The 26053-nt window shown below is 48.3% G+C and overlaps 2 protein-coding genes across 3 annotated transcripts in view; both read right to left on the reverse strand.

Moving 5' to 3' along the window:
• Positions 1 to 4586, reverse strand: part of UBTD2 (ubiquitin domain containing 2) — a 44385-nt gene extending 39799 nt beyond the window's left edge. Inside the window, exon 1 of the mRNA XM_081134100.1 lies at positions 4547 to 4586. Within this exon, the coding sequence (XP_080990226.1) occupies positions 4547 to 4571 (25 nt within the window). The 5' untranslated portion in view covers positions 4572 to 4586. The remainder of the gene's footprint in view (positions 1 to 4546) is intronic.
• A 9511-nt stretch (positions 4587 to 14097) lies between these two features.
• Positions 14098 to 26053, reverse strand: part of SH3PXD2B (SH3 and PX domains 2B) — an 81832-nt gene continuing 69876 nt past the window's right edge. Inside the window, exons 11-14 of one of the 2 annotated variants that reach the window (XM_081134633.1) lie at positions 24216 to 24265; positions 23219 to 23344; positions 18976 to 20466; positions 14098 to 14614 (exon numbers count right to left, since the gene is read on the reverse strand). In XM_081134633.1, the coding sequence (XP_080990759.1) occupies positions 14447 to 14614; positions 18976 to 20466; positions 23219 to 23344; positions 24216 to 24265 (1835 nt within the window). In that variant the 3' untranslated portion in view covers positions 14098 to 14446. Of the gene's footprint in view, positions 14615 to 18354; positions 20467 to 23218; positions 23345 to 24215; positions 24266 to 26053 lie in introns of those variants that run through there. The other variant, XM_081134632.1, reaches the window with a different exon arrangement.

Consider the following 26053-nt stretch of genomic DNA (forward strand, 5'->3'; position numbering starts at 1 on the left):
CCTTCATGCCCCCTGAAATCACTTTGCCCCATTATTAGAAGGAGGGGCGGTCACTGTGGTTGCAAACTGAGCTCAGGATTAGAGAGAGGCATCCTCGTCGGGAGAGATGAGACTTGACAGCGTGGGTTTGTTTCACTTTCACGAGATTGATTATTCAGACACAACGCTACTTCTGCCTTTAGGTATCTTAAAATGTCTTTGGAACAACGTGAAGTATAAATAAATAAAATACCCTGCTTTTTCTAAACTAGAATTTGGTACATTGACCACGCCCCACATTCTTGGCAGCTGCTATCCCAATCTAAGCCAAATGGTTAATGGTCCCTTCAGAATTGTGCTTCTTGTGATGATGCCTTAGAATTTTTATCATCCTGCTTAGGCCTTTCTAACGCTTATTTCTGCCTAATAGCTGTTTTAACTATCTGCTCCATTTTTATATCAGACTTTCTTTTTTTAACACCCGGGGTCAGTTTTTGCTTAGCATTAAAAAATATTTTAAGTGACATACCCAAGGAGCCTCTCTGCAGTTTGGAATTTGCATTTAAATATACTTTCATACACTGCTTGTGGGAGTGTAAACTGGTTCAATCTCTTTGCATAGCAATTTGGGAATGAGGTTCAAGAGCCTTTAAACATGTTCACACACTTGGACTTGGGACTATTTCACATGTGGGAATCTACCTCTTAGTCCAAAATGCAGTCAGAGATTTGGGTCCTTGTATTCATTTGATGATCAGATAAAAATGAGGGCTCAACAAGCAAGAAAGCACAGAAATGTGAGATCAAACTCCGCTATGTTAAATTTATCCTGATGAATTAGTGTTGTGGTGGGCAGTCACGAACATTCAAAAAGGTTCATACACGGATGTTTTTCTGAGTTTGCACAGGTTGCCCTGACATTCAGGTACCACGTGACAGGGCCTCCTATGTTGTATCCTATTCTCAGCTGAGTATTCCAGTGTGCAGAGCAGGCAGACATCACTTCCCTGAAGGAGAGACGCTGCATGCTGAGTATCTTCAAAGGGATTGCTTTGTCCTGAATTTCGCTCTAGAAATTGCTGAAACCAAGACTTCTGCGACGTCTATTAAACAGATGGTAGGCACCCAAGTGATGAGTGCTTTCTGATGAGCACTGTGGAGTTGGCACTAGGAATAGAGAGCAATCTCACTGAGATTCTCAGCCAAGGATTTCTCCATCATGCCTTTAGCTTAAAACAGGGACACAAGCTCTGCTATCTAGTTCCTAGAATGGACTCTGGCATCCATCCTGTACTAGCTATATGACCTTAAATTTCTGTGTAGCTTGGTTTCTCCTGTAAAATTGGGCCATAACAATGTTCCAAACTCTGTAGGTTCCAAACTCTGTAGGTGCTCTTTGTTAAGTCTTCTCTTTACATGTAGCTTCACCTATCTAAACTTATGGAGAGGCCTAATCCACTTAAGACCTTCCATAGAAAGTGCCTTCTTCGCCCAGTTGGGCGTGGCTCAGCAGTTGAGCATTGACCTAGGATCCAGGCAATCGGGGTTCGATTCCCAGTCAGGGCACATGCCCAGGTTGCAGGCTCGATCAATGACTCTCGCATCATTGATGTTTCTGTCTCTCCCTCTCCTTTCCTCTCTCTGAAATCAATAAAGATATATTTAAAAAAAAAAAAGTGCCTTCTTGGTGTGTGTGTGTATGTGCACTTTTCTATTATATAACATCTTTACTGAGATATACTTCATGTGCCATTTATTTCACCAGTTTCAAATAAATAATTTGATGGTTTTTAGTATATGCATAATTAGTCCATTTCAGAACATTTTCATCACCCCAAAAAGAAACCCCATACCCATTAGCAGTCACTCCCCATTTCCTACCAACACCTAGCCCCAGCCCTAATCTGTTTTTTGTCTCTATAGATTTGCCTATTCTGGACATTTTATCTAAACAGAAATCTATGCGGTCTTCTGTGACTGCTCATAATGTTTATAGCACAATGTTTTCATCTATTTTGCAGCATGTATCAGTCCTTCCTTTTCATGGCTGAATAATATTCCATTGTGTGACTAGACCACATTTTGTTTATCCATTCATCAATTGATGGGCATTTGGGTTGTTTCTACCTTTTCACTATTGTGGATAATGCTCTTATAAACATTTGTGTACAAATTTTTGTTTGAACACCTGCTTTCAATTGTTTTGGGAGTAAAACTGATGGGGCATATGGCAATTCAATGTTTTAATTTATGGAAGAGCCACCAAACTATTTTCCACAGTGGCTGCATCACTTTACCTTCCCATCAGCAATGTATGAGGGTTCCAATTTCTCAACACCCTCGACAACACTTGCTATTTTCTGAGTTATTACTACTACTATAGCCACCTTATTAAGTATGCAATGGTACTTCATTGTGGTGTTGATTTGCATTTCCTAATGACTAATGATATTGCGCATCTTTACATGTGCTTGTTAGCCCTTCGCATATCTTCTTCGGAGAAATGTCAATTTAAGTCCTTTTGCCCATTTTTAAATTGGCTTTTCTTTTTGTTGTTTTGTTGTAAAAATTAGCTATAGGTCTTTATAGATGCCCTTTATTAGACTGCGGAATTTCCCTTTCATTCCTAGTTTACTTTTTAAAAAAATCAAGAATGGATTTGGGGCCAGCCTGTGTGGCTAAGTGGTTGAGTGTGGACTCATGAACCAGGAGATCAAGGTTTGATTCCTGGTCAGGGTACATGCCTGGGTTGCATGCTTGATCCCCAGTCGGAGGTGAGCAGGAGGCAGCTGATCAATGACTCTCTCATCATTGATGTTTCTATCTCTCTCCTCCCTTCCTCTCTCTGAAATCAATAAAAACGTATTTTTAAAAACTATTTAAAAAAAATAAAGTCATCCTTTAAAAAAAAAAAAAAAAAATGGATTCGCACCCTGGCTGGCTTGGCTTAGTTCGCTCAGCATTGTTCAGTGTGCCAAAAGGTCACCAGTTGGATTCCCAGTCAGGGCACATGCACCAGTTGTGGCCTCCGTCCCCTGTGGAACGGTATTCAGGAGGCAGCCAGTCAATGTTTCTCACTCCCTCTCTCTAAAAATCAATAAAAACATTTTTTTTAAGAAGAATGCCAATGCCTTTTTGCATCAATGAGATGGTCATATGGCTTTTCCTTTTTAATTTATTATTATGATGAATTACACTGATGGATTTTCAAATATTAAAACAATCTTGAATTCCTTGGATAAATCTGACTTGATCATGCATGTCCTTTTTAATACCCTGTTGCATTCAATTTGCTAAAATTTTGTTCATCTACATTTATGGGGGACATCTGTATATAGGGTTTTTTTTCTTTGAAGTTCTTTATTTAGTTTTGGTATCTGATATTTCAGTTTTATGGAAGGGAAAAGGAACTCTGAAGAATAGAAGATGGCTGACTAAAAAGCAGCCATGACCCCAGGGCTGAGACAGTACACTTAAGGAAGAGGTACTGGAGTCTAGGGTTGGTTTGGTGGACAGTAGAGAGGTTACTGTTGTGACACATCAGTGAAATTGCTGGAAATCTTCTCTGCAGGACTGGCTGGAAATCCATCCTGTAGGGTGCTGGAAAGATACCATAGGAGGTATCTCACCAGAGCCATTATACTATAAAACTGCCTGAGGGGGAATTCCTGGGGAAGCTGCTGCTTGCTAGGTGTTGTTGGCTCTTTCTGGAGCTGGGCCTTAGAGAAGCTGTTGCCACTGCAGGAGCCTGGTGCTGGAGCAGCCCTGTATCCTGAAGTTGCTACACAAGAGAAACTGTTGGTGCTGCAGAAGCTAGGCAATGGACACGCTGCACACATCCCAGGAACCTGGCCCTAGAGAAGCTACCCATGCTGTGGGAGCCTACTGAGCGAGCAAATGGGAATTCCTCCTGCAATGTCTCTCCAGTGCCCTCTACTGTCAAAGCTAAACATGATGCCAACTGGCAAAGGCACAATATTTAAAGGGCCCATATCCATTTTCACAGAGCAGGCAATGAAGAGTGGGGTTGGATCTGAAGAAAGTACTGGAGTTAGAAAACCATTATTTTTCAACCACAGTAGTTGCTATGGACTGAATGTTTATGACCCCCTCACCAATTCATATGTTGAAGCCCTAATGTGATAGTATTTGGAAGCATGCTGTTGGGAGGTGATTGGGTCATGAGAGTGGTGCTCCCATGATGGGATTAGTGTCATTATAACAAGAGGAAGAGAGCCAGTCCTTTCTCTCTCTGTCATGTGAAGAATCAAAGAGAAAAAGGCTTTTACCAGAACCTGACCATGCTGGCACCCTGATCTCAGACTTCTAGCCTCCAGAAGAATGAGAAATAAATGTCTGTTGTTTAAGCCACCCAGTCTATGATATTCTGTTATAGCAGCCTGATCTAATACATTAGTAAAGACTGGTTCCAGCAAAAATCACCAATGGATGTGAAATATATGAAGGAATTTTGATGAAAAGCTGGATGAATATTTGCATTATCTTAATCACCCCATAGACACTGCAAGCATAAAATAGTAATAACACAAGAAAAAAAGCACAATACCTTGACCATATGACCAAGTGGACATTGTGTGACTCCAAATGGATTCTCTGAGAATGACGACGTCACTTCTGTACGACTGTGGAGATGAATGGAATCATGAGGAAATATCAGTCAAATACAAATGGAGGACACTGGATGATAAAAAGATAACAGAGACTATATATTTTTAAAATATCAACCCATTACAGCCAAAGAACAGTTGTTCCAGATTACAGCAGACTTAAGAGACACAATTCTATAAAGGGTATTAGTCAATTGATAAAACTAGAATATGAATGGGAGAGTAGAAAAAAATATTATCAATGTGAAATTTCATAGTTAATAACCTCTCTGTGATTATGAGAGAGACTGTTTTTATTTTTACTTAAAACACAGCGATGGATTCAGGGATAAAAAGATATGATATAGCCCTGACTGGGTGGCTCAGTTGGTTGGAGGAGCATCGTCCAGAGCACCAAAACGTTGGGAGTTCAATTTCCAGTCAGGGCACATTCCAAGGTGTGGGTTTGTGAGGATTAAAAAAAAAAAGAAAAGGTATGATATACATAACTTACTTTCAAATGTTTCAGAAAAAAATTATATATGAGGGCAAATGGTAACGTAAATGGGGCAAAATGCTAATAGGTAAATCCACATAAAGATGGTTTTTGACTACTCTTGCAACTTTTCTACATGTTTGAAAATTACTTCCAAGTAATTTGTTGTTCCTCGTGTGTCTTCCGGCCAGCTGAGCTAGCTAATGTCAGTTGGGGTCAACTGAACCGCTCCAGGCTGAGGGCTGAGTCAAGGTTTGTCTCAGAGTCTTTCATTCTCCTCGGAACAATATGCTAAACAGGATATATTCTTTTCATGGCTAAGGCAGTGGTGCAAGAGGACACAACCAACTGCACAAACACAGGTTGAGCCCTCCGCTTGCATCACATTTGGCAACATGACTCCCTCCCTACGATTCTGACGGGGCTCACTCTATCCCTTCTCCAGGGTGGCCCTGATACCCAGACTTGAGCCCATTCACTGTATTCCAAAGCCATGATGGGTTTACCATGAGCATGTGACACAGTCTGAGACGATAAGAGTCAGATTCGGGAATTTTTTTTTTTTACAACTTTTTAGAAGAAAGCGTATCTTTTTTTCTGAACATAACTTTGGAGGAAAGTAAATTTGGAGCTTTTAAGAGCCGCCCCCCCCCCCACGGAAGGGGAAAAGATCGGGGCCACTCTGCAATAGGAGAGAGCCTACTCAAAGGTGAAGTCAACACAAAGGGAAATAGAGCTGAGAAAGGGGGTAAAAAAACCAAGTCCTGAGAATCATCTGAGCTGGGTCCAGCGACGCCTGAATCTGCTCCCTGGGAATTTTCAGTTCCATAAATCGGTACATTTTCATTTTAATCCTGTAAGCCTGTTTGAATGGGGTTTCTCTCGCTTGAGGGTAGGAGACATTATATAACGTTGTCTCCCAAGCACCTATAGAACAAGGCTTTGCACACTTGTGAGGAACCATGTGCCAAGTGAAAGGGCTCAGGCTTTATCCTGGGCAGGTGAGGAGTAACTGGAGGGCTTTAAGCAGCAAAGACACGAAGCATTTGTGTCAGAGCCACAGGTGGGTGGAGCTCGGTAGTTTCGCTGCTTTTAAACGCAAGACACGGTACCCTTACCTCAGAGCCCACCTTGCCGAAATGAACATACCTTCTGACGACAGGAAGCCGGGGCCAGAACTGAGTTACCTGCTCCCTCTACACTCTACAGGTATACGTGAGGGATAGAGCTTCAGCTGGGTAGTTGTCCGAAACACCTCCCCTTCCCAAACTGCGCCTGGGCCACTGCTGCGCCCACGAGGCAAGGCTGCCTAGCAGAAGAGCTCCTCCTTCTCAAAATGTCCGGCAAAAGTCCTGAGGTCGAGTCTCATTGGCTTGGCTTGGGTCACGTGCCCATTACTGAGCCAATTGTAGCCAGAAGCATGGGCTGCCCTGATTGGCCAGGCCCAAGTCACGTGCCAGTCGTTGGGGCCAATGAGTGAAGCCCCTCCCCTCCAAATCGCGAGGATGGAGAGGTGGGGAAAATGAGGGCGACGCTGCCCGCGGGAAGTAGATTCCAGGCGTCGGACACTCACGATGTCCGCTGTGTGCAGACGTGACAATGCGCGCGTGTGAGTATATCGATAACAGCAGTAATAGCGATAGCTACCGTCTGCTGAGTGTTTACTGTGTTCACATCTCTTGGCTCATTTAATCCTCACACCAACCCTGTGAGGCAGGTGCTATTATCCTCACTTTCTAGGCGAGAATTTCAGTTCTATCTGAACTCAGGTTAATTACCATGCCACGTTGTCTCGCATTAAGAAAACAGCCACACACTGGAGTATCTGTTTCATTTTTCTCTTCCCCTCCCGCCCCCCCAGCTGGGTGGGCCCACGGCCGCAGGGCACCCTGGGCGCTGTAATCATCCGCCCCCCTTCTTTTTTTTTTCTTTTTTTTAATTTATCTTTATTGTTGAGCGCCCCCCTTCTTGACCACATACCCAGGAGACCAAAAAGTAACAGAGCCCTCGCCCACGGGGGTCCCAGCCTGGTGGGGAGACAGACACAGGATCACAGGACTACCGTGCAGTGCGGTAAGTGTCACAGCAACATTCTCTATAAAATAGGATTCTTCTTTTGCTTCCTTCCACACAAAGGATTTCCAAAATCTTCCAGTCACTCAGTAGCGTTATGAAGAGAGGATGTGACGTGTGGTAGGTAGGCAGGCAGCCGTGAGCAGAGCAAGGACAGAAGGCCAGGTACAGAAAGCCACCGCGGTGGAAAGCCCCGGGGACCTAGCAAAGCGCAAAACTGGGCTGGGACCTGCCCCCGGGGTGACCTTTCCTCTCCTACACCTCCCTGGGCATGTGGTTCAGACCCTCCCCTGACCTGTCCTCCCCTGGCATGTTGCTAGTCATGCAGCTTAGACCCCCGTAGAGGGGGAATGAACAAGGGCGACTGGAGCAGAGCCCTTAAGCATTAAGCCCCCTGGACATGAGGTTCTGACATCTGGGTCTCAGTTGTGTTTCAGCTCCAGGCCCAGAAAACACTCTCTCGCCTCTTCTCTCCCCTCTCCTTTCTCTCTTTCTTCCTCCTTTCTCAATAAACTCCTCTTATAGCTTGAGTCTCGGCTCTGAATTCTTTCTTACAAGTACCGAGGTTGCTGAACCGAGGTCCGGTCTGATCCCACCCATCTATCACCTGGTGCCTTGATCACCACCAACGAAATAATTTTAATTGCAGCCAAAATTATTTCTAGCATTATTAGGGTGTTATTATTGAGCATTATTAGATCCAGAAGAGGGTCATCAAATGGGGTGGTCCTGTTCAGATTTCACTTTGCAGTTGTGAAAATGTCGTACTCCTCCCCAGCTTCCAGAGTGCCATAATTACCCCTTCACATTTCTCCCCGCACAGCATGGCTAGTCTCTGTTTGGGTTAAATTGTCTCATGCTCCCTAGACCTAACAAAAGCATTCAAATTAATCCAGTATTTTTTAAAGTGTGGGAAAGGCGATTTGGGTGGTATTTTCAAATGCGTGAAATGACATCAAATTACAGAGTACAAGTTATTACCATTTTCTGTACAGCAACTCTTTGGCTTTTAGAACTATAAAATCTCAGTTTGGTGTTAGCTTGTCTTTGACACCTCCTTAACACATGCTAATCTTCTTTTAACAGAGTGGGGAGGTGGGGGGAGAAAGCCTCAATGTCAGAACTTTCAGTAGGTAACAAACTGGACCTAGCTGGAACTCAATGACACCATTTCACTTTCATTCATTACTTTTAAAGTTACCTACTATGCCCGGCTGGATGTGGCTCAGCGGTTGAGCATCGACCTAGGATCCAAGAGATCGGGGTTCGATTCCTGGTCAGGGCACGTGCCCAGGTTGTGGACTAGGCAGCCGATCAATGACTCTCTCATCATTGATGTTTCTATCTCTCTCTCTCCCCCTCCTTTCCTCTCTCTGAAATTAATAAAGATATGTGTAAAAAAATAAAAAATAAAGTTACCTACTATGAATGGAAAACTACATAGCTTTTCAAATTATTGTCATGATATAAAGCTTCCCTTCAAAGAAATATATTTAACTTTTGAGTCAATTTAAAGTAAAATATTAAGTGAATGCTGGAACAGGTGGGATGTGGACATGGCAACATTTGTGAGGGTGCTACTCAAACAGCTCAAGTTTTGGAGACACTGTCCTCACCTCGTGGGTCCCCTATTTTTGGCCTTTCAGGAAGCTTCTGTTATCCTCACCCCCAGGCAAGCTTCCCTCCCCATGGTGCCTTCCAACATTTTGTGTAGCTGCTCTCTTAGGATTCTCCCCAGTTACCTGTAGTTGTTTGTAGGTCAGTCTTTCTGCCTAGATGATGCTTCTCTTACTCTGGCCTAGCGCAGGCCTCAAGATTCTGCTGGTTGTTCCTGTGTTCTCACACATGAAGATGGAGGTTTCAGAACTGTCCACGCAGGCTCTAGACTGTCAGCTTGTGCCAAGGCAGTTCTGTCCCTTGGGAGCCTGTCGTTGGTCCGCTGGGATCAACGTGGATGTCTATGCAGGCACCTCAGCAAGGGTATGTTGGACTCGTAACTGACCTGAGTATATGCTGTTCGCCGATGTTACTGACCCACTGTCGGAGGTAATAGGCGGACTTGGACCCTCTAGGGGACATATTTCCCTTGCAGAGAAAGAGAACAATCTGAGGGGATGCCAGCTCTCTCTTCTTCCTGCCACCAACGCCACCTGCTAACCTACCACTGGGCAGCTTCCCACCCACACAGAAGGGACATTTCAGTTATTGTTGGCCCATCCAGCTTTTGATGATGAGTGATAAACACAGAGGTGGGAACCCTTTATCCTGCTTACTAAGCTTGGGTCTGTGAGTGGGGACGGAAGGGCAGTGATGGCAAGGTAGTACCTGAACGACAAACCTTGGTCTTACGTGAGTCCCAGGTCTGATGCTAAATATTGGAGGTGCACCTGTGGGAATCCAGGGGTTCCCCTTCCACCCCGCCCAACCCCAAACTTGGACCCCTTAGCTGAAAAACTACCAACTACTGTGGGGTTTTTTTTATGGTAATTAAACAGACGCAGAACTTAATGTAGACACTCCCTGTTATGTGACAAAAGAGTTGAAAGTTTTGAAAAGCAGGAGATTCTCAAAAGCATTTGCTTTAGAAACAAACCCTGTGCCTACACTTAGTGCACTACGCGGAGTGTCATACTTCTCAGACTCTCGAGAGCTCACCCCCCACGGGGCATCTGGTTTGGGTTGAAAATAAGCCCAGTGACTAGAGCACACTTGGAAGGAGGTCTCCAAATGGGCTCTACCCTCCTTGCCAAGGGCCAGAGTGATGAATCACGAGCTTCTCAAACTTGACCTGCTCAACTTCCCTCAAGGGGCCTGGGGCCTGGCACACTTAAGAGGACGGTTATGATGAAACAGGAAAACAGTGTTTCTTAACTTGGGTATAAAACTTCTCTATGAGCAGGGTTTACATTTTGCATTTCCATTTTGGTGATATCTTTCAAACGGAAGACCCAGTTCGCTTGGTTAATCTGCTGAAGACCCTAAGACCCCCCGTGCAAGGCAGAGCCCTCAGATGTACGCATTATGAGGCCCAGAAGCAATTAACACTGTGATGTTCTGAGTAACAAATTCTAGGATCCACAATGGCACTTCCCAATGTTCTGTGGGCTGTTTGTAAATGTTACATGAAAAAAAAGAACTCTGTTGTCCAGAACATTCTGGAAACGCTGAGCTGAAGCAGGGTAAACAGCCTCTTTGCTGCAGGATTCTCAGAGCCTTTAACGCGTAGTGTGTGACCCGGGTCCCCGAGGAGGGAGGCCTGGATGATTCTCACACTGCCTGCCAAGTGGATTCGACCACACAATGCCTTGTCACGATCATGTGAGGGACTGATGTTCCATAAACACGCTTTGGAAAAACTTTCGTTTAGAGAAAAGTAATAAAATAGGAGATGAATACACACTGGGCCAGGGGGCTTGGCAAATGATCGCCCCTGGGCCTAATCCTTCCAGCAGCCTGTTTTTGCGCAGAGCTAGGAATGGTTTTTACAGGCTAAATGGTTACATTTTAAATAGTTATGTAAGTCCTTGCATAACATTCTGGTTTTGCCTCCTGGCTCCCAAAGCCCAAAATATTTACTATCTGACTCTTTACGAAGTTTGCCAACTCCCGCACCAGGCAATGGCAGTATTTGAAGACTTTTAATTCCGTGTGGGGGGCAAACGTCATTTCTGTTCATCTTACCAACTGTGGGAAAGGCTTTCTGGTCTCCGTCTTACAGATGAGGATGCTGTTTCACGGAGGAACGTGATGGACAGAGCCAGAGCTCGCGCCCAGCTCTGTCTAGCCCCACAGCCCATGACTGGCCCTTTGTCAGTGGTTTACACAGTGGGGTCCTGCATCTTGGGGGACGGGTAAGACTCACCAATGAAGCACAGTGAAAAATCAGATCTTTTGATTATAATTTTCTAGCTTATCCTGTAGACACTTATAATTTTGTATATATATATATATTTTACTAAATTAGCTAAAATTAGCCTAATTAGCAGTCAACAGAGAGTTTTGAAGGAGCCTAATAAATTGCTCCCTTTTCTCCTCACCTGAGTTCAAAACTGAGTGAGACAGAGGGCTCTGGGGAATGGAGGGCAAGTTGTCAGCTCTGTTCCTGGGCCGTGGCGGCACCGGCTTAGGGAGGCGGCCAGCAGTCAGGGTTCCCTATGCCTCATCCAGGACAGACGCTCTCACCGACCCAGGCACAGGCACCCCGAAAAGCACAGGGCTCCTTTTGTGGGCACCCTTTACCATTAAGCCTCCCACTATCGGGCCGAGTGGAAGGTGTGCTGCCTGAGAACACCTGACCCCACACAGAGATGAAGGGGCTGAGCTGTGTGTGCCTGATGCCTGCTCCCCTAAATACCAACCATCAAGATCATTTCCTCTTCTCCCTAGGGCTGGAGCATTAGTCTAACAGAGGTCCCTTCACGTGGACAGGAGCACCAGGCATGGGATATAAGAACTGCCCACCCAACAATATTGTACATATTTATTTAGCAACACCTGATATATACACACACACACACACACACACACAGATATATATGTGTATATATATATATCGATATATCTATATCTAATCACTACTATTCTATACTGTAATGTATAAGTGTGTGGTCAAGTTCCATGCAGTTGAAAGGAATTAGAGAAAATATAGTTTATTGTAGGATCTGGGCTTCCTGGGTCTTAAGAGGAGATGATCCCGGGCTTTATTAACTGAATTTGAATGCTCTGAATGCCGCCATGAACTGACAGGTCTCTAAAGGGAAACTAGTTTGTGAGATAGACTACAACTCCACTCCTGGCAGATTTCCTAAACCGTTTCCTACCCGGCCATCTCACAATGAGGAAATCCATTCGTATTTCTCCCAGCTAGGCCAACTGCAAATAGGAAACTTCCAAGTTCACGCGCAGCTGTCCATCCAGAGCAGCACGGTGTCCCAGGATGCTGTCAGTGTTGGCATTAAAGACTGGGACACAGTGAGGGGGAGAGCCACAGCTGGAATTAGGGGGTGGGATTGCCTACGCAATACAGTTCAGAGAGAATTACAGGTAGAGTTGAAATGTAAAATTTGACATTTCCCAGCACTTATTACATGAAACATTGCTTCTGCTAGCTGCTTTGTGAATGGCTTCATGGTCAAGTACATTTGAGCAACCAAATCTAAACTGCATATCATATAATAGGCTTCGAGAAGTTGTTTATTTTACTCAGCATTCCTCAAACTAACGTGTCCACGGAACACTTCAAAATATTTACATTTGTTCTGGAAAACACACTGAAAAATTCCAAGTGAAGATTATAGATTTGGGAGCTTCCAGGTCTATTCATGTAAAGGGGCTTTGGAGTTAGATACCCAAGTTCATCCTCAGATTAGCTGTGACAGTGGGTAAACTTAGTCTTGGGCTGTTAATTTCCATCCATAAAATGGGTATCGTAATTCCCATCTAGCACTGCAGTGAATATTAAATAGATATATCCACAAGGTTCCCTAGCTCATAGCATGTACTCAACAAAAGCTAGACTTTTTCCAAAATAAAAGTTAAGATCTTTTCCTTTTTATGGACTTAGGTTTTTGAAAGAGAAGTATTTCTTGAGGACAATCTCAAACCCAGGAAATAGTTACAGCAGGATGAGATCTGTACTTCGATCAGCATTTGGGAGGGGGCATAGTATGGGGTAAAAGAGCTTGCATAGGACCAGATATGCCACACATTAGCTCTGGGAGATTTGACCCAGTGCCCTCATATGTCAAATGCAGATATCTACTCCATGGAGCATTCTGAGGATGAAATAAATGTCGATGTAGTGTGCCCCACAGGCCTGGAACAGCAAATACTCAGGAAATTAAAGGTGACGTTGATAATAATAGTACAAAGCACCATTGTGGAACACTTTCAACTACGCCAGGCAAGGTGCTGAGCCTGGCCGTTTCTTGGAGTGGAGCTCGCTGCCTGCTTCCTCACAATGGACTTCAAAGACGCAGACTCCTGCTGACTCTCAGGCAGTGCAGCCCAGGATCGTGCACTTTGACAAGCTCCCTGGCTAATTCTATGGTCACTAAAATTGGAGAACCACTGATTGGGAAGCATGACTGGCAAGAACGTGAGGACCAGATGGACACTGAACTGGAGAAGGATGAACATTAAGGACCCTGGCCTCAGAGGTGAGTCGCCCCGCGATGTGAGAGTCTTGTGCCCACAAGTTCACCACGCCCCTTTGCAGGAGGGTGCTGGCAGGTGTGGACGAGCTGGCTGGTGCCGGGTGCGGCATTCCTGGAGCAGGTAACAAGAACAGTGGGTGCTGGTTCCAAGTGAGATGTGCAGGAAGGTGGTGGGATGAGCGCCCCGAGAGTAGGTCAGATTCGGTTCCTGCCCATGGTCCAGTTCCCATCCATGAGGCCCTGTGCACCTCTACACCTGCCAGGGAAGCCCATGCCACTTGTATTCTTCAGACTAAGCATGCCTGGTTTGGAAGATTTGGGACAAAGTCCTCTCAAGAGGAGCCTGAACCCCATAATGTGTTCCCTTCTTATGGGAACAGGGATAATACAGCATATAAATGACCACAATCCCTAAGCAAGATCTGCTAGAAGGGCATTAATTTCTTTACGTTTCCTTCCAGGATGAATATTGTATGTAACCCCCTTTGCAGTTCTGTTCAGGGACCCTGCTGGTCCTACTCTCCTCTTCTGAAGATGGGCAGTGGTCTCATTTTCTTTAGACTTAACCTGGAACCAAGAAGGCTCCACGTCAGGGTTCGTTTTGTCTTGGCTCTGCTCTTGGGAGTCATAAAAGGTGAGGCAGTGCCCTCCACCTCTGGAGGGCAGATGGCTTGGGCAGACCCTGCAGACCCCTGCCCTCCACACACACACTCTTGCCTGTCAGCAGGCAACACCGGGGAGCTCAAGACTCCCTGGCATATGATGTTTTCCAGTTTGGGCAGAGCTGAGAACATGTGGAAGACACGCAGCTGTCCCTTGGTTTCTGGCCACTGTCATTAAAAGAATCAAGAAGCACGATGATCAGAGAGAGAAGTCACTCCTACTTCTGGGCAATGCCCACACACAGAAGCTCACATAGGCTTCTGTCCTCGGATCTCAAAACTCTAGGCCGATGCCAGGGCACAAAGCTACGCATCCTTTCTTCACCCAAATAAAGCCCACAGACACTGCATCTTCACAACAAAGCTTGAAACCAGTCAAGCACTTTTATTAAAAAAAAAAAAAGGAAAAGTCTAATGGTGATTATATATTCTATACATGCTACAGCTAATTGTTCACCGCCCCTCCCCCTCACATTAGGTATTGTCATGTATTTTTTTGTGTGTAAAAGGAAACAAAAAACCACCACCAGAATTTGTCCGTTTGCCAGGAGGGTATAGGAATGCCGGGCGTCCAGAGATCGCCAGCAGCATCCTGTGAGCAGACACGAGGTGGCGGGGCAATGCCATGGGAGCCCACTGTTCCTAGAGGGACACAGGAAACGGTTTCCTTTTTTGGTGGCTCCCAGAAGCAGGACATGTGGGCTGTGGCTAAGGTGACTATAGTTCCTCACCACCCCTGGAAGTGAAAGGGGGGCTATTACAACGACAGGGGCACAAAGGCATGGACAGGCATACGTGGGGGTCAAGTATGGACACCTTCGTGGTCCCAGAATTGCTTATTGCTGTAACGAGCCTGGTGGAGCACCTCCTTGCGTCTACAGAAGACCTGAAAGTGAAGGCTGCTGGCTGTGGCACCGGGTTTGGCTTCTTCAAGGAAACGGAGATTGAGCCCCCTTGTCCCTGGTTGGAACTAGGAAGGCCTCCTTTGGAGCCAAGGATAGAAACGGGGAGGAGGGAATGTTGAAGCACAAGGAGGGGCTCAGTAGCCCGCAGGGTAGCGCCAGAAACCAGACATTACCCCAGGGAGCTGGCATGGTCACGGCTGTGAGCAGGGTCCTCAGCAGGTGGTCCTCGAGTGGACAATGACTGTGCAGCCTCCTGGTTTTAACTCTGCGAAGTCAGAACCTTAGCCAAGTTCAGAGCAATTCCTCCAGGCTAAGGAGGGCGCCCCGTACCCTCAGGCCTCAGTGTGAGCCAGTGACCACTGTTCAGGCCACAGTTTGCCACCAAGTCATCTTTGGTCTCTGGCATTGTATGGCTGTTTGCTGCAAAAGCCCTGAAGGATGGGCCTGGACAGCTGGTGGGGGGGGGGAAGGACAAGACTTCCATGCATGGGTAAGGCTGTTACGTGCCCACCATCACAGTCCAAAGACAAGGGCAGGGCCTCCCAGGAGCAGGCGGACCCAACACTTAGAGACTCAGCACAATGGAAGGATGGGAGCCAAGCCACGGACGCTCCCGTTCTTGATGTCCAGTTCCAGCTATTTGAGGGCAGGAGCACTCAGCACTGGCACCTGGTACAGGCTGAATAAACACTTCTGTCCATCCCCAAGGTCCTTCCACACCCTGGGGAGATTCAGCACCTGCCCTTTAACGTGGCAAGCCTGTTTTCCTCTGTTCCACGTGGGAATGAAATCCCCAGTGGGCTCAAAATGTTTTAAGGCCTAGGACGTAGCCTAAGAAATTGTGGCAGAGGCTCACAAAGACTGGCAGCCTGATCCGGGCCCTCGTAATTCCTCAGAAGGCCGGGGCAGTAAAAGCGGTTTCAGCTGGAGCCCAGCCCTCCCCAAGCCTCAACCTGGGACACAATCCCACCACAGGGCAAAGACATTCTGAGCGAAATATTTGAGCAAAGGCTTATTTTATCAAGTGGTAGTCCTAAAACTCAGATTTTCCAAAGATCTGATGGCACCACAAGCTGCAGTTTTACCCCAAGATGTAAGATAAAATCCAGGAAATAAGCAGGAGTGAGGAAAGGAGAAAACCCACCTCTGTCTGCCTGTCAGAGTGGCATTTACCTGTGACCTGCTGACAAGCGTCATCGTGGGGCGAGGAGCAGAGAAACTCAAAGAGGGAGGGTCCCCCGCTTCACCGGAGGCCCAACTACATTTCACTGCTGGTGGCAGAGGAAGTCAAGGGCATTGGGGAGAAAACCCCTGGATTTGATCCTCAGCTGTCACTGTCACTATTTGGATGAAGCTAGGAATGTGGCTTCATTCCCTGAACATCAATTTTCTCACGACAGGTTGGGGCTGATCCCCTGCACCTCCCAGGGTTATCACGAGGACCACGCCAGAGGAGGGAGCGTGTTTCGGCTCGGTGACCTGCCGGAGCTTGGCATCGGGGCTATTCCTGTGGCCCAGGCCCTTTGCATGGCTGGAACTCCAGGGGAGTTTTGCATACGCTCCATCAATTGCTCACAGAATAGGGGCCACAGTCCTGGATGGTGTGAACCTAGGTCCACAGGCAAGGACAGCTAGACCTGTCACTTCCAGGAGCCTGGGGAAGTGCCTACCGCTGTGACAAAAAGAGCAGAGAGAGGGGTCCTCAGGACACAAGTGTATCCTGAGGAAAGAGCAGTGAACAGAGAAGAGTGTGGCTTCAGTACCTTCAGTTCCATCAGAATAATAATAATAATAATAATAATAATAATAATAATAATAAAAAGGCAAGTTCTTTCACTTGCAGGAAAACGTTCTGCCCAGAGAAAGAACCAGTCCGTCCCCACCCAGCTGATCCCCAGGAGAGGCTGAGGTCAGCCGCCAACCCCCTCGGCGGAACCAGCAGACAGACAGCAAAGCTCCTACAGCCAGCAGGGAACCCGCGCAGCCCGGCCTGCCCGGCGTGCAGCACGCGTGGGCACTCACGACACATGCAAAGGCCAATGAAAGCAGAGAGTGAATCAGAAAACAAAAATTTAGAGTTTTGCCTTTTAAAATGTAGTCAAATCCTGCATCACAGCTTCATAAAAACGGTTTAAACTGAAGTGGATAGAACACGCAGGAAAACATGTTACGGGGCAGGAGGTGGGTGGCCCTCTTCCAGCTGCCCCCCTTCTTCCCCCCAGGGTTCTGGACATAGGGCCAAGGGGTGAGCAGGTGCAGCGAGGAGCACCTCAGGGCCCTGCCCCCAGATTCTCGGGGGCGGTCCTTACAGGCTGACAGAGCAACAGGATGGCTCTGTGGGTCTGAGGAAGCTCCTTCTCCTGCAGAGACACCCAGAGACCATGTGGGGGGTCGGGGAGGGGAGGGGGCCTTTGGCACTGCAGGTAGACAGCGGGCATCCCCAGGAGAGCAGGCTTTGTGTTCCCAAAGCATAGTAGCCAATGAACTGAATCAGAGCCACGTCCTCTCCTACAGGGCAGGGTGGCACGTGGAGGGCACTGCCCTCTCACCCCCAGGCAGCCTGGTCCACAGGCAGGATCTCTGGGCTGGGAGCTGGAAACCCTGGGTCCTGGTTCTAGTTCTGTATGTGGCTGGGACCCTATGTTGAACCACACCATCAAAATGGGTAAGGCTGCCCTGGGCTCCTCCCAGTGAGATGGAGAGGGAAAGGGCAGGGGGAAAAGAAAACCGTGAAAGCCAGAGAAGAGCGGGAAGCAGCAACAGAGAGCGACAGGAGGCATCTGTCTGGCCCTTGGGTTCCTGTCACCCGAGGGGGCCTCTGCTTGCCACTGCTCAACTTGATGGAGGAGCAGCTGCTGGTCTGTGAACCACCAGGGCCCCTCCAGGCTGGCATGTGAGACCACCCCCCCCGCTCCCTCTACTGCATAAGCTCTATCCCTCCTGGGATACCAGCACGGGAGCAAAGAACAGGCCTCTGGCACCCAAGCTCCTCTCTCCCCCTGCCTGGTTTGCCCCTTCCAGGGAGAAGGGCACAAGCATGGAAGTCAGGCCGGCCTGGATTCAAATCCTCTTTCCCCCTCCTCCTAGCTAGTGTGCCTTGGGCACACGGAGCCCAAGCTTCCTCATCTATAAAATGGGAATACTATTATAGGAGAGGGTTGCCGTGAAGGTTAAACGTGAATGCAAAGTGCCGTGTAGAGTTTGGCACTGACTAGCTACCCAGAAAAGGGTGCTCAGAATGGAGCATGGCTTGCTAATGGCCCCTTTTCCAACAAATGTGGAGATGCTTGCTCTAGATAGACAAAGTGAGATGCCCCAGGGCGGGGAGGGGATTGTCTGGAGCCTGGCAGTGGAGCTTGCTCTGGGCTGGACCCAGCCCTTTAGGACCCATCAGGCTCCCAAGACAGAAGATGGGAGGCAGGTGGCCGAGTGGACCCCCACACCCACTTGTGGGGCCGCTGCATCTGGTCAAACCTGAGAGGCCCAGGGGCCTGAGGCCTCGGAGAGGAGGACACCCCCTGGGACTGGCCGTGGAGCCCACTTGTATAGAGTGAAGTTCTTTGTGGTACCAGGCATTTTGGAAACTGGGTGAACAAAGTCACCGGCCTTTTAGAGACATGGAGAAGTTGGCGCGAGCTGTCAGACTGGATGAGCTGCCAGGGGACTGCCCCGAACTGCACCAGGTCCAAGCAATGAGAAATACTTTCTGCAGTTTCTCCAGATGGTGGGTTCTGGTGCTGGAGGCCTTGGAGAGTTGTGGTCCCGCTACTAGGTGGGCAGGGAAGCTGGGTGGCAATGCCACTGGCCTTAAGGCAGGGATACAGAGGGGAGAGAAAGCGAGCATGTGGCCCCTGAGCCTCGGGGGGCTGCTGTGGTGGCAGGGCTGGCTCTACCCACGGGAGGGAAGAACCCAGTTCTCCAGAGCCTTCCTTCCTTTGAAGCTCCGTGGAGAACGATAAATTAAGAGGCATATTAAATATGTGGGTAAAACCAGCAGAGACGCACAGAACCTCCAGCCAGGGAGGGAGGAGGCTAGGGCTTCTTTCTGAGATAGTTGGAAGGAATCCACCCTTCCCAGGAGGGCGCCCCACTGAGGACCTGGCAGAACCACCAGCCACTGCTGTTCTTTTCCCTGACCTCAAACACTGTCCCCTCCTGGAAGCTGCTAGTATCTTCATCTCCTTCAAAGTTGGCCACGGCCACATACAGGTCCTTTGGGCTGTCGGCACTGGGGAAGGGGGCTGCTGCTGCTTTCTCTCTGTTTTCTCCGATCTTGCCCACCATCCGTGGCCCCAGCCCACCTTTGCCTCGAAGGTCATCCTGGCCCCCTGAGGAGTTGGAGAGAAAAGGTTTGGCTTTTGGAGGGACCAGCAGGGCCCGGCCTGGGGCAGGAGGTGCCCGGCCTTCGCTGGCCTCCCGCTGCAGCCCTCTGGCCTCCTGGAGGGGCCTGGGTGAACAGGAGGTTTTCTTGGGGGGTGGGGGTCTGCGGGGAGGGATCATGGGTCTCTGCTGGGGAGCCTCTTGGGGAGCCTCTTTGAGAGGCACGGGTGCACTCTTAGGTGCAGGATCTGTGGTCTTGGCTGGCCTCGGAGGGGCTCTGCAGGGTATTTCCTTGGGGCCAAGCCCATCCTGCTTGCCCGTCCTGTCCTGGGCACGACCAGGCCCCTCCCCTGGGAGGAAGCTGCGGCTGAAGGCTGCGTCTTGGCCCCCAACAGCCTGGTGGCTGCTCTCTCCATCCAACAAGGGCTTCTCTTGGGACTTGGCAGGCCTGAGCTTGCTCCTGAGGTTGCAGATGTCCACTTGGTCTTCGCCCTGAGGTGGCTCTGTCCTGGGGGAAGAAGCTGGCTTTGGCCTAACCTGAGGTTTGGACTTCAAGAAGGGGTTCTGGGGAATGGCTTCTGGCTTCTCCTCTGGTGGGTCGGCTTTGGATTTGGAGATGGGCCGGAGGTTGGGCTTCTTCACTTCCTTGGCCAATACTTTATGGCCACACTCCAGCCCCATCTCATTTTTCAGCTGGAACAACTTGCTTTTGTCAGGTTTGGGCTCTGGCCTCCTGCCATCCCGGGATGGGGGGTTTTGTTTAGCTGGAATCATTGGCAAAATCATACCAGGGGGCTTGGGCGGGGAGCCCCTGAGCTGCTCCACCCTCTGCCGCTCCCGCTCCCGCTCCTGCAGCTCCCCTTCCGACTTGATGATGGATTCTTTCCGGGGAGGGAGGCTGGGCTTCTCTTCCAGGTCGGGGTCCGAGATCTCCTCGTAGCCTGCACACGACATGTCTGAAGACGCCTTTCTCAGGACCTCCTTACCGCCCTTCCAGTCTTTGGACCATGGTATCCCAGAGTCCACGGCACTGAGCGGTGCATCGGGCAGGGGCCGGGAAGGGCCACCAGCTTCGCTGCCCGTGGAGTTCTCCATCGCTGCTGCATCCCCCAGACGGAGCTGGGTCACCTCGTTGGGCAAGGGAGCCAGAAAGTTGGGTCTCGAGGCATTGCTGGTCTTCTTATACTTGTCAATGAAGGTTGCTGGGGCCCATCCTTCCTTGTCATCAATCTGAATGTACCACCAGCCACTCAGGTTCTTCTCGATCACCTGGGCAGAGGAGAGGAAAGCACTCAGTAGGTGTGGTTCCAGAGCTAGCAGACCGGGGCGGTAAGGAGACCCCCACGCACCTGAGTTCCAGAAGCGGGATTTGCACTCAGTGGGTTCCCAGACAACGTCCACGGTAGACCATCTACGGGGACTACCGTGTAGCAGGAACATCTCACATGGGGGTGGGTTCTAGTCTAACTGGATTTCCCCAGAAGCAGTTCCTGACATGGGCATGGGCACAGATTTGAGAGATAGCTTCAGGAAGTAACAAGTGAGGAAACTGGGAGTGTGAGGGCCTACTATAAGCAGGTTATTGCTATGGGCCACTGGGGCTTAATGGGCCAGGGGCCCGCCGAGAGAGCATGCAGAATCAGACTGCCCCACTGGGGGTGGGGACATTTACCCCTGGACACACAGTTCTGCCCCCAGGGATTAATTCCTCACTTTCTGGGTGGTGCCCTCAGGCTACACAGGAGGGAGGAAGCTGTAAGCTGCTGGGACCTGTATGTAGCTGCAGGTCAACTCAGGTGGGTCGGATGCAGGGCGGGCCCCCAGCAGTGTCTGCTGCAATTCTAAAGTACAAGGTGAAATGCATATACAGCCCAAACCAGCCCTGGTCGCTGTTCCTTTGGTTGAGCACCAGATAAAGCGGCTGGCTGGCATTTACAGGCCATGCTGCGTGAGAAATGCATATCCTTAAACGTGGGAACCACACTCAGCTCATGTTTACATACAGGGGAACTTATGTTGAAGGAGGTAAAACAAACTGTCACCTCATCTCCTTCTCTCTCTGGGATACACACCCATTTAATGGAACGTGGGTGTATAGAATCACCCACGATATTTAAGATCGTATATTACCTGTTGGCTTTTGTTCAGTACCATATATATCTAAATTCACATGGGTGAAAGATATGCATGCTGCCTGCTATGAGCTGAACTGTATCTGCCTAACATTCATATGTCAAAGCCCTCACCCCTGTACCTTAGAATGTGACTCTATTTGGAGATCAAATCTTTTAAGAAATAATTAAGTTAAATGGGGTTGTTAGGGTAGGCCCTAACCCTGTACAACTGGTGTCCTTATAAGAAGAGATCAGGACATCGGAGAACATACAGAATGAGGGACAACCACGTGAGAACAGTGAGAAGATGGCCATCTGCAAGCTAAGGGAAGAAACCCCAGGAGAAACCAACCCTGCTGACACTTTGATCTTGGACTTCCAGCTTCCAGAACTGTGAGAAAATAAATCCCTGTTTAAACCACCCTGTCCGTGGTATTTTGTGACGGCAGCCCGAGCTAATGAATACCTGCAGTTCTCTGTGCACGCTCTGTGCACAGATCTGATTAATGCTCACAATGGCCCCATGAGATGGGGATTATGATCCCATTTTTCAGATGCAAAAACAAATCTTAAGAGAGCTGAGGACTCGCAGAGGGTTAAGCGAGTTAACAGTGGAGGTGAAAGTCAAAGGCAGGCTGGTAGGCTCTAGAGCCTGAGCCTTTCCCACTCTCTGACCCTGTCCTGGGAAGGGGACCCTGTTTGGGGCAGAGCTGTGCCTGGGGTGAGAAAATGCTGGGGGCAACAAGGGCTGTGGGCATCACTCTGCTGCTGCATTCTGCGCCCAGCACAGAGAGGAATGGCAGCCACAGACTCAGCACAGGAGGCAGAGGCTGGATTCCGGGGTCTGCAGTCCTAGGTTCTAGTTCTGGCTTCCCCACTTACTGCCCGAATGGTCCTGTCCAAACAACAGTGCTGAGATTCCACACCACAAAAAAGAGACAATGGTAAAAACAGTGACACCCACTTGCCGGTTTTCATGATGGCCACATAAGCTAATGCATACAAGAGCACTTGGCTGATGCTGGAAGAGAAATGTTACCTATATGGAATTACAGCGAAGATTTCCAGGACAGCAGGATGCACGTGACAGGCATAGAAAGTCCCACTGGACTCTCTCCAGAAAAGGGCGCTGATAAATGTAAGCCCTTCACCTGAGGGTGGCCAGCATCTTACCAACACTTGGTAGCTATGGTAACAATTAAAGGTGATTCTGCTCATACAAGTCATTGCGGGTACATCCGTAAATTCGACAACAAATACTAAGTATGAACAACAATCAAAATGAAATAGATCAATGAGGATTTGCTGTGCTCTTAATAGGACTTACGGCAGTTCTCATCTGCTAGAGAGAAGCTAAGAGCTTTCATGAATAAAAGCAAATGCCAAATCTAAAGAATGCGGAGGAAAGGAAAGGGCCTGGTCTTTAACACCAAAGGGACCTGGGTTCAGATGCCAGCCCCACTACTTACTCGCTATGTAACCTTGAGCAACCTACCTAACCCCTCTTTGTCTCAGGTACATCTGTAAAATGGGCTGAAGATATTGACCTCTTGGGACTTCTGTGAATATTATTTACTAGGTATGTAAGGTACCTGGCACAGAGAGGTGCTACATCATCATTAAAGGTGTTATGAAGATACACAGACTAGGCAAGGAATTAGGCGCACCTAATAGCTCCACTGCTAGAACACTAGGGTTCCATTTATGAATTCTGAAGGCAAATGCGATATTGAAATGAGCCAGGAAGTGAAACTGGAGGAGAGGAACACAGAGGATACAGAATTTATCGTAAGAAAAAAATACTTGGTTAAGCCAAAAACTTTATATAATGCTATTAACCAATGTTACCACAATAAACTTTTAAAAAAGCAATCCCAGGTAGGCAAAAGGACACCAGATCCACTCACCTCGACTTTCAGGCCCGCCTGGAAGCTGATGCCATCCGGGATGGTTGTCTGGAATTCGGCAATGGTGTAATACTCTTCCTCCACTTGGGGTGGGATGGGGGGCTTGGGCAGGTTGAGCCCTCGAGGCTGGTATGATTAAACACAGTGCTAAGTCCAATGTAAATCCATTACCGTGGCACTGAAGGAAAGGGGCGGGGGTGTGTGTGTGGGGGGGGGGGTTGGTGTTGGGGTGTATATGTGTGTGTGTGTGTGTGCGCGTGCGCGCACTTGTGCTAAGGGATTGGGACACAAATCATCCTCAAGAGGGTGCTGGTGGACCCATAGGACAAAACAAAACAGACCATTCAGATCATTGTCTCCTGGATGGGCCGCTGGCCCTTCAGCTTTACAGCAAAGAGAAGAAACATTTGCCAACAATCATGAAAATTTGCGGCAAGACAACATTCTCTGAACTTAAGAGGTAGTGAGGGCTGTGGAAAGAACACAGGTCTGCAAGTCAGACCCATCTGAGAAATACTGATTGATTGTGATTGTGGACAAATCATAACCCCTTCTGAAGCCTCAGCTTTGACTCCTGTGGAATGGATCTACCTGGCGGAGTCACTATAAGCACCTCACTAAGTGAATGGAGTGAAGCGCCCAGCACACTGCATGGCACCCAGCAGATGCTCGCTAAATGGCAAACATTAAAAAGAATGACCTCTTTTTCAAGGTATTGGTTAGAAAGGTACCTAAAGAATTAAAAATATCTGAAAGCAAAATATCAGAATGGCACTAATGAGAGCAATATTTGTGCCTCCTCCCAGTTTTGGTCTCAAGCTACCTTATTTGAGAACACTGATAAGACAAAGGAAAGGGCTCAGGAAGCAGAGGGCATATCCTGAGGCCTGTCACAAAGCCACTGTGTGAACAGGAAGACAGCATCTTTGGAAAGGGCGAGGTGTACGTGAGGGACTAGTTTCAGGGACTGGCTCCCCAGTAGCAAGGGCCCACTTACTATGGTCATATCCCGGCGAGGAGGGGGTCTCTGCCTCATCTTGGGTGATCCTATAAAGAGACAAGATCTTATTTTACAAATGTGCAGAATTCGAGATAAAACTCCTGAGGTGGACACCAGGAAAGATCTATTCCGTCCTGCATAAGATAAGGCACAATGCTCCACACAGGCGTTCGTGAGCTGCTGTGACCCTTCCCATGAGAAGGGCTGGATTCGGAAGGGGCTGTTCAGACGTGGCTCAGGACAGCCACGTGCTGGAGCACTGGAAAGCTTCATAGGAAGGGCAAAAGTGCAGGCTTCAGAATCATGCAAAGGCGGTTTGCAACACATTCTATGACTCTTTGAGCCACGAGGCCCTCATCTGCAGGAGGGGAATGACACCTGCCTCCCAGGGACAGTGGTGGAGATGAAAGTAAACAATACATGTGAGGCTCTTGGCACAGGGACGACATGCCATAAATGTTACCGCCCTTGGATCTGTGCTCTAGGACACACCTAACTGAAACAACTTATAAACTTCAGGAATTTTTACTCTGGAGTTGTGCTGACCTCCTCTGGGCCTCAGGGTCAGGAGGATGACGTTGCAGTGGTCCAAGGCTCCTGGCTAAAGGCAGAATATTGAGCCCAGCTGGAGTGGCTCAGGGGTTGGAGCATTGACCAGGGGTTGAGCACTGACCTATGACCCAGGAGATCGCAGTGTGATTCCTAGTCAGGGCACATGCCTGGGTTGCAGGCTTGATCCCTAGCAGGGGCCATGCAGAAGGCAGCCGACCAATGACTCTCTCATCACTGATGTTTCTCTCTCTCTCCCTCTCCCTTCTTCTCTCTGAAATCAATAACGACATATTTTTAAAAAAAAAAAAAAAGGCAGAATTTTGAGAAAGAAACCCTATGTGTTGCCTGAGTCTAACACGGGGGTAGTTTGGCAGTGGGGGTGTGAAGATGACTGCTAATCTCTTAAATAACCACTTCTCCTGTCTTCTATTAGAATAAATAGCAACAGTTTTAGTCATATAAAGACTGCATTTCCTAGACTCCCTTGCAGCTAGGTATTGCCATGTGACTAGTTCTGGCCAATAGGATGTGAGACAGTGGGAATAGTGTAGCTTCTGAGTGGAGTCAGCCGCTTCTCTCTGCCTCCTTTTCATTGGCTGGACTAATGGTGACCATCCTAGACTAGCTGAGTAAGGACAACACACAACAGATGCAGCACAACAAGATTCTTGACTGCATGCAGTTGCCAAAGCAACCCTGGACATATATCTGAACTCTTTTGTAAGAAATAAACACCTACGTTATTTGAGCCACTGCTATTGGGTGCATGCATGCGGCGGGCAGTGGGTGTCTTTGTTTGAGCATCTGAACCTATGTCAACACAGGGTTTCAGATTTTCATTTTCTCCTCTCTAGGTTAATGGGGAATCCTCCTGTGCTCTTGGCCATCACAGATTAGAATCACAGAAACTAGGTGCTGGACCGAATCCCTGCCATGGCTTGTCAGTGCTTTCTCAGAGCAGTTAAGTAGAGAATGTGAGGCTCAAGAAGTTCGCGGACTAAAAGAGCCACTATAACCTGGAGAAGGAGATGCCCAGCCATGAACAAGTGACTTGATCCCTACAGCTAATAGGAAGTCCCTTCCAAACAGACAGATTCCTTCTGCTCTGAACAACCAGAACAGGGCTGTGTGCTTGAGGCTGGAGTCCTGGGGATGCAGTAGACAGTAATGAACCCTACTCTCAGGTGTGTTGGGAATATTAAATGGTAAAATATATATGGCGAGGCTTCAAAAAGCAAGATGGATGAAGAAATGTTGAGTAAACTCAACTTAAGAGTCAATTT

Source organism: Miniopterus schreibersii, assembly GCF_964146895.1.
Source record: "Miniopterus schreibersii genome assembly, chromosome: 4".
Taxonomy (NCBI): domain Eukaryota; kingdom Metazoa; phylum Chordata; class Mammalia; order Chiroptera; family Miniopteridae; genus Miniopterus; species Miniopterus schreibersii.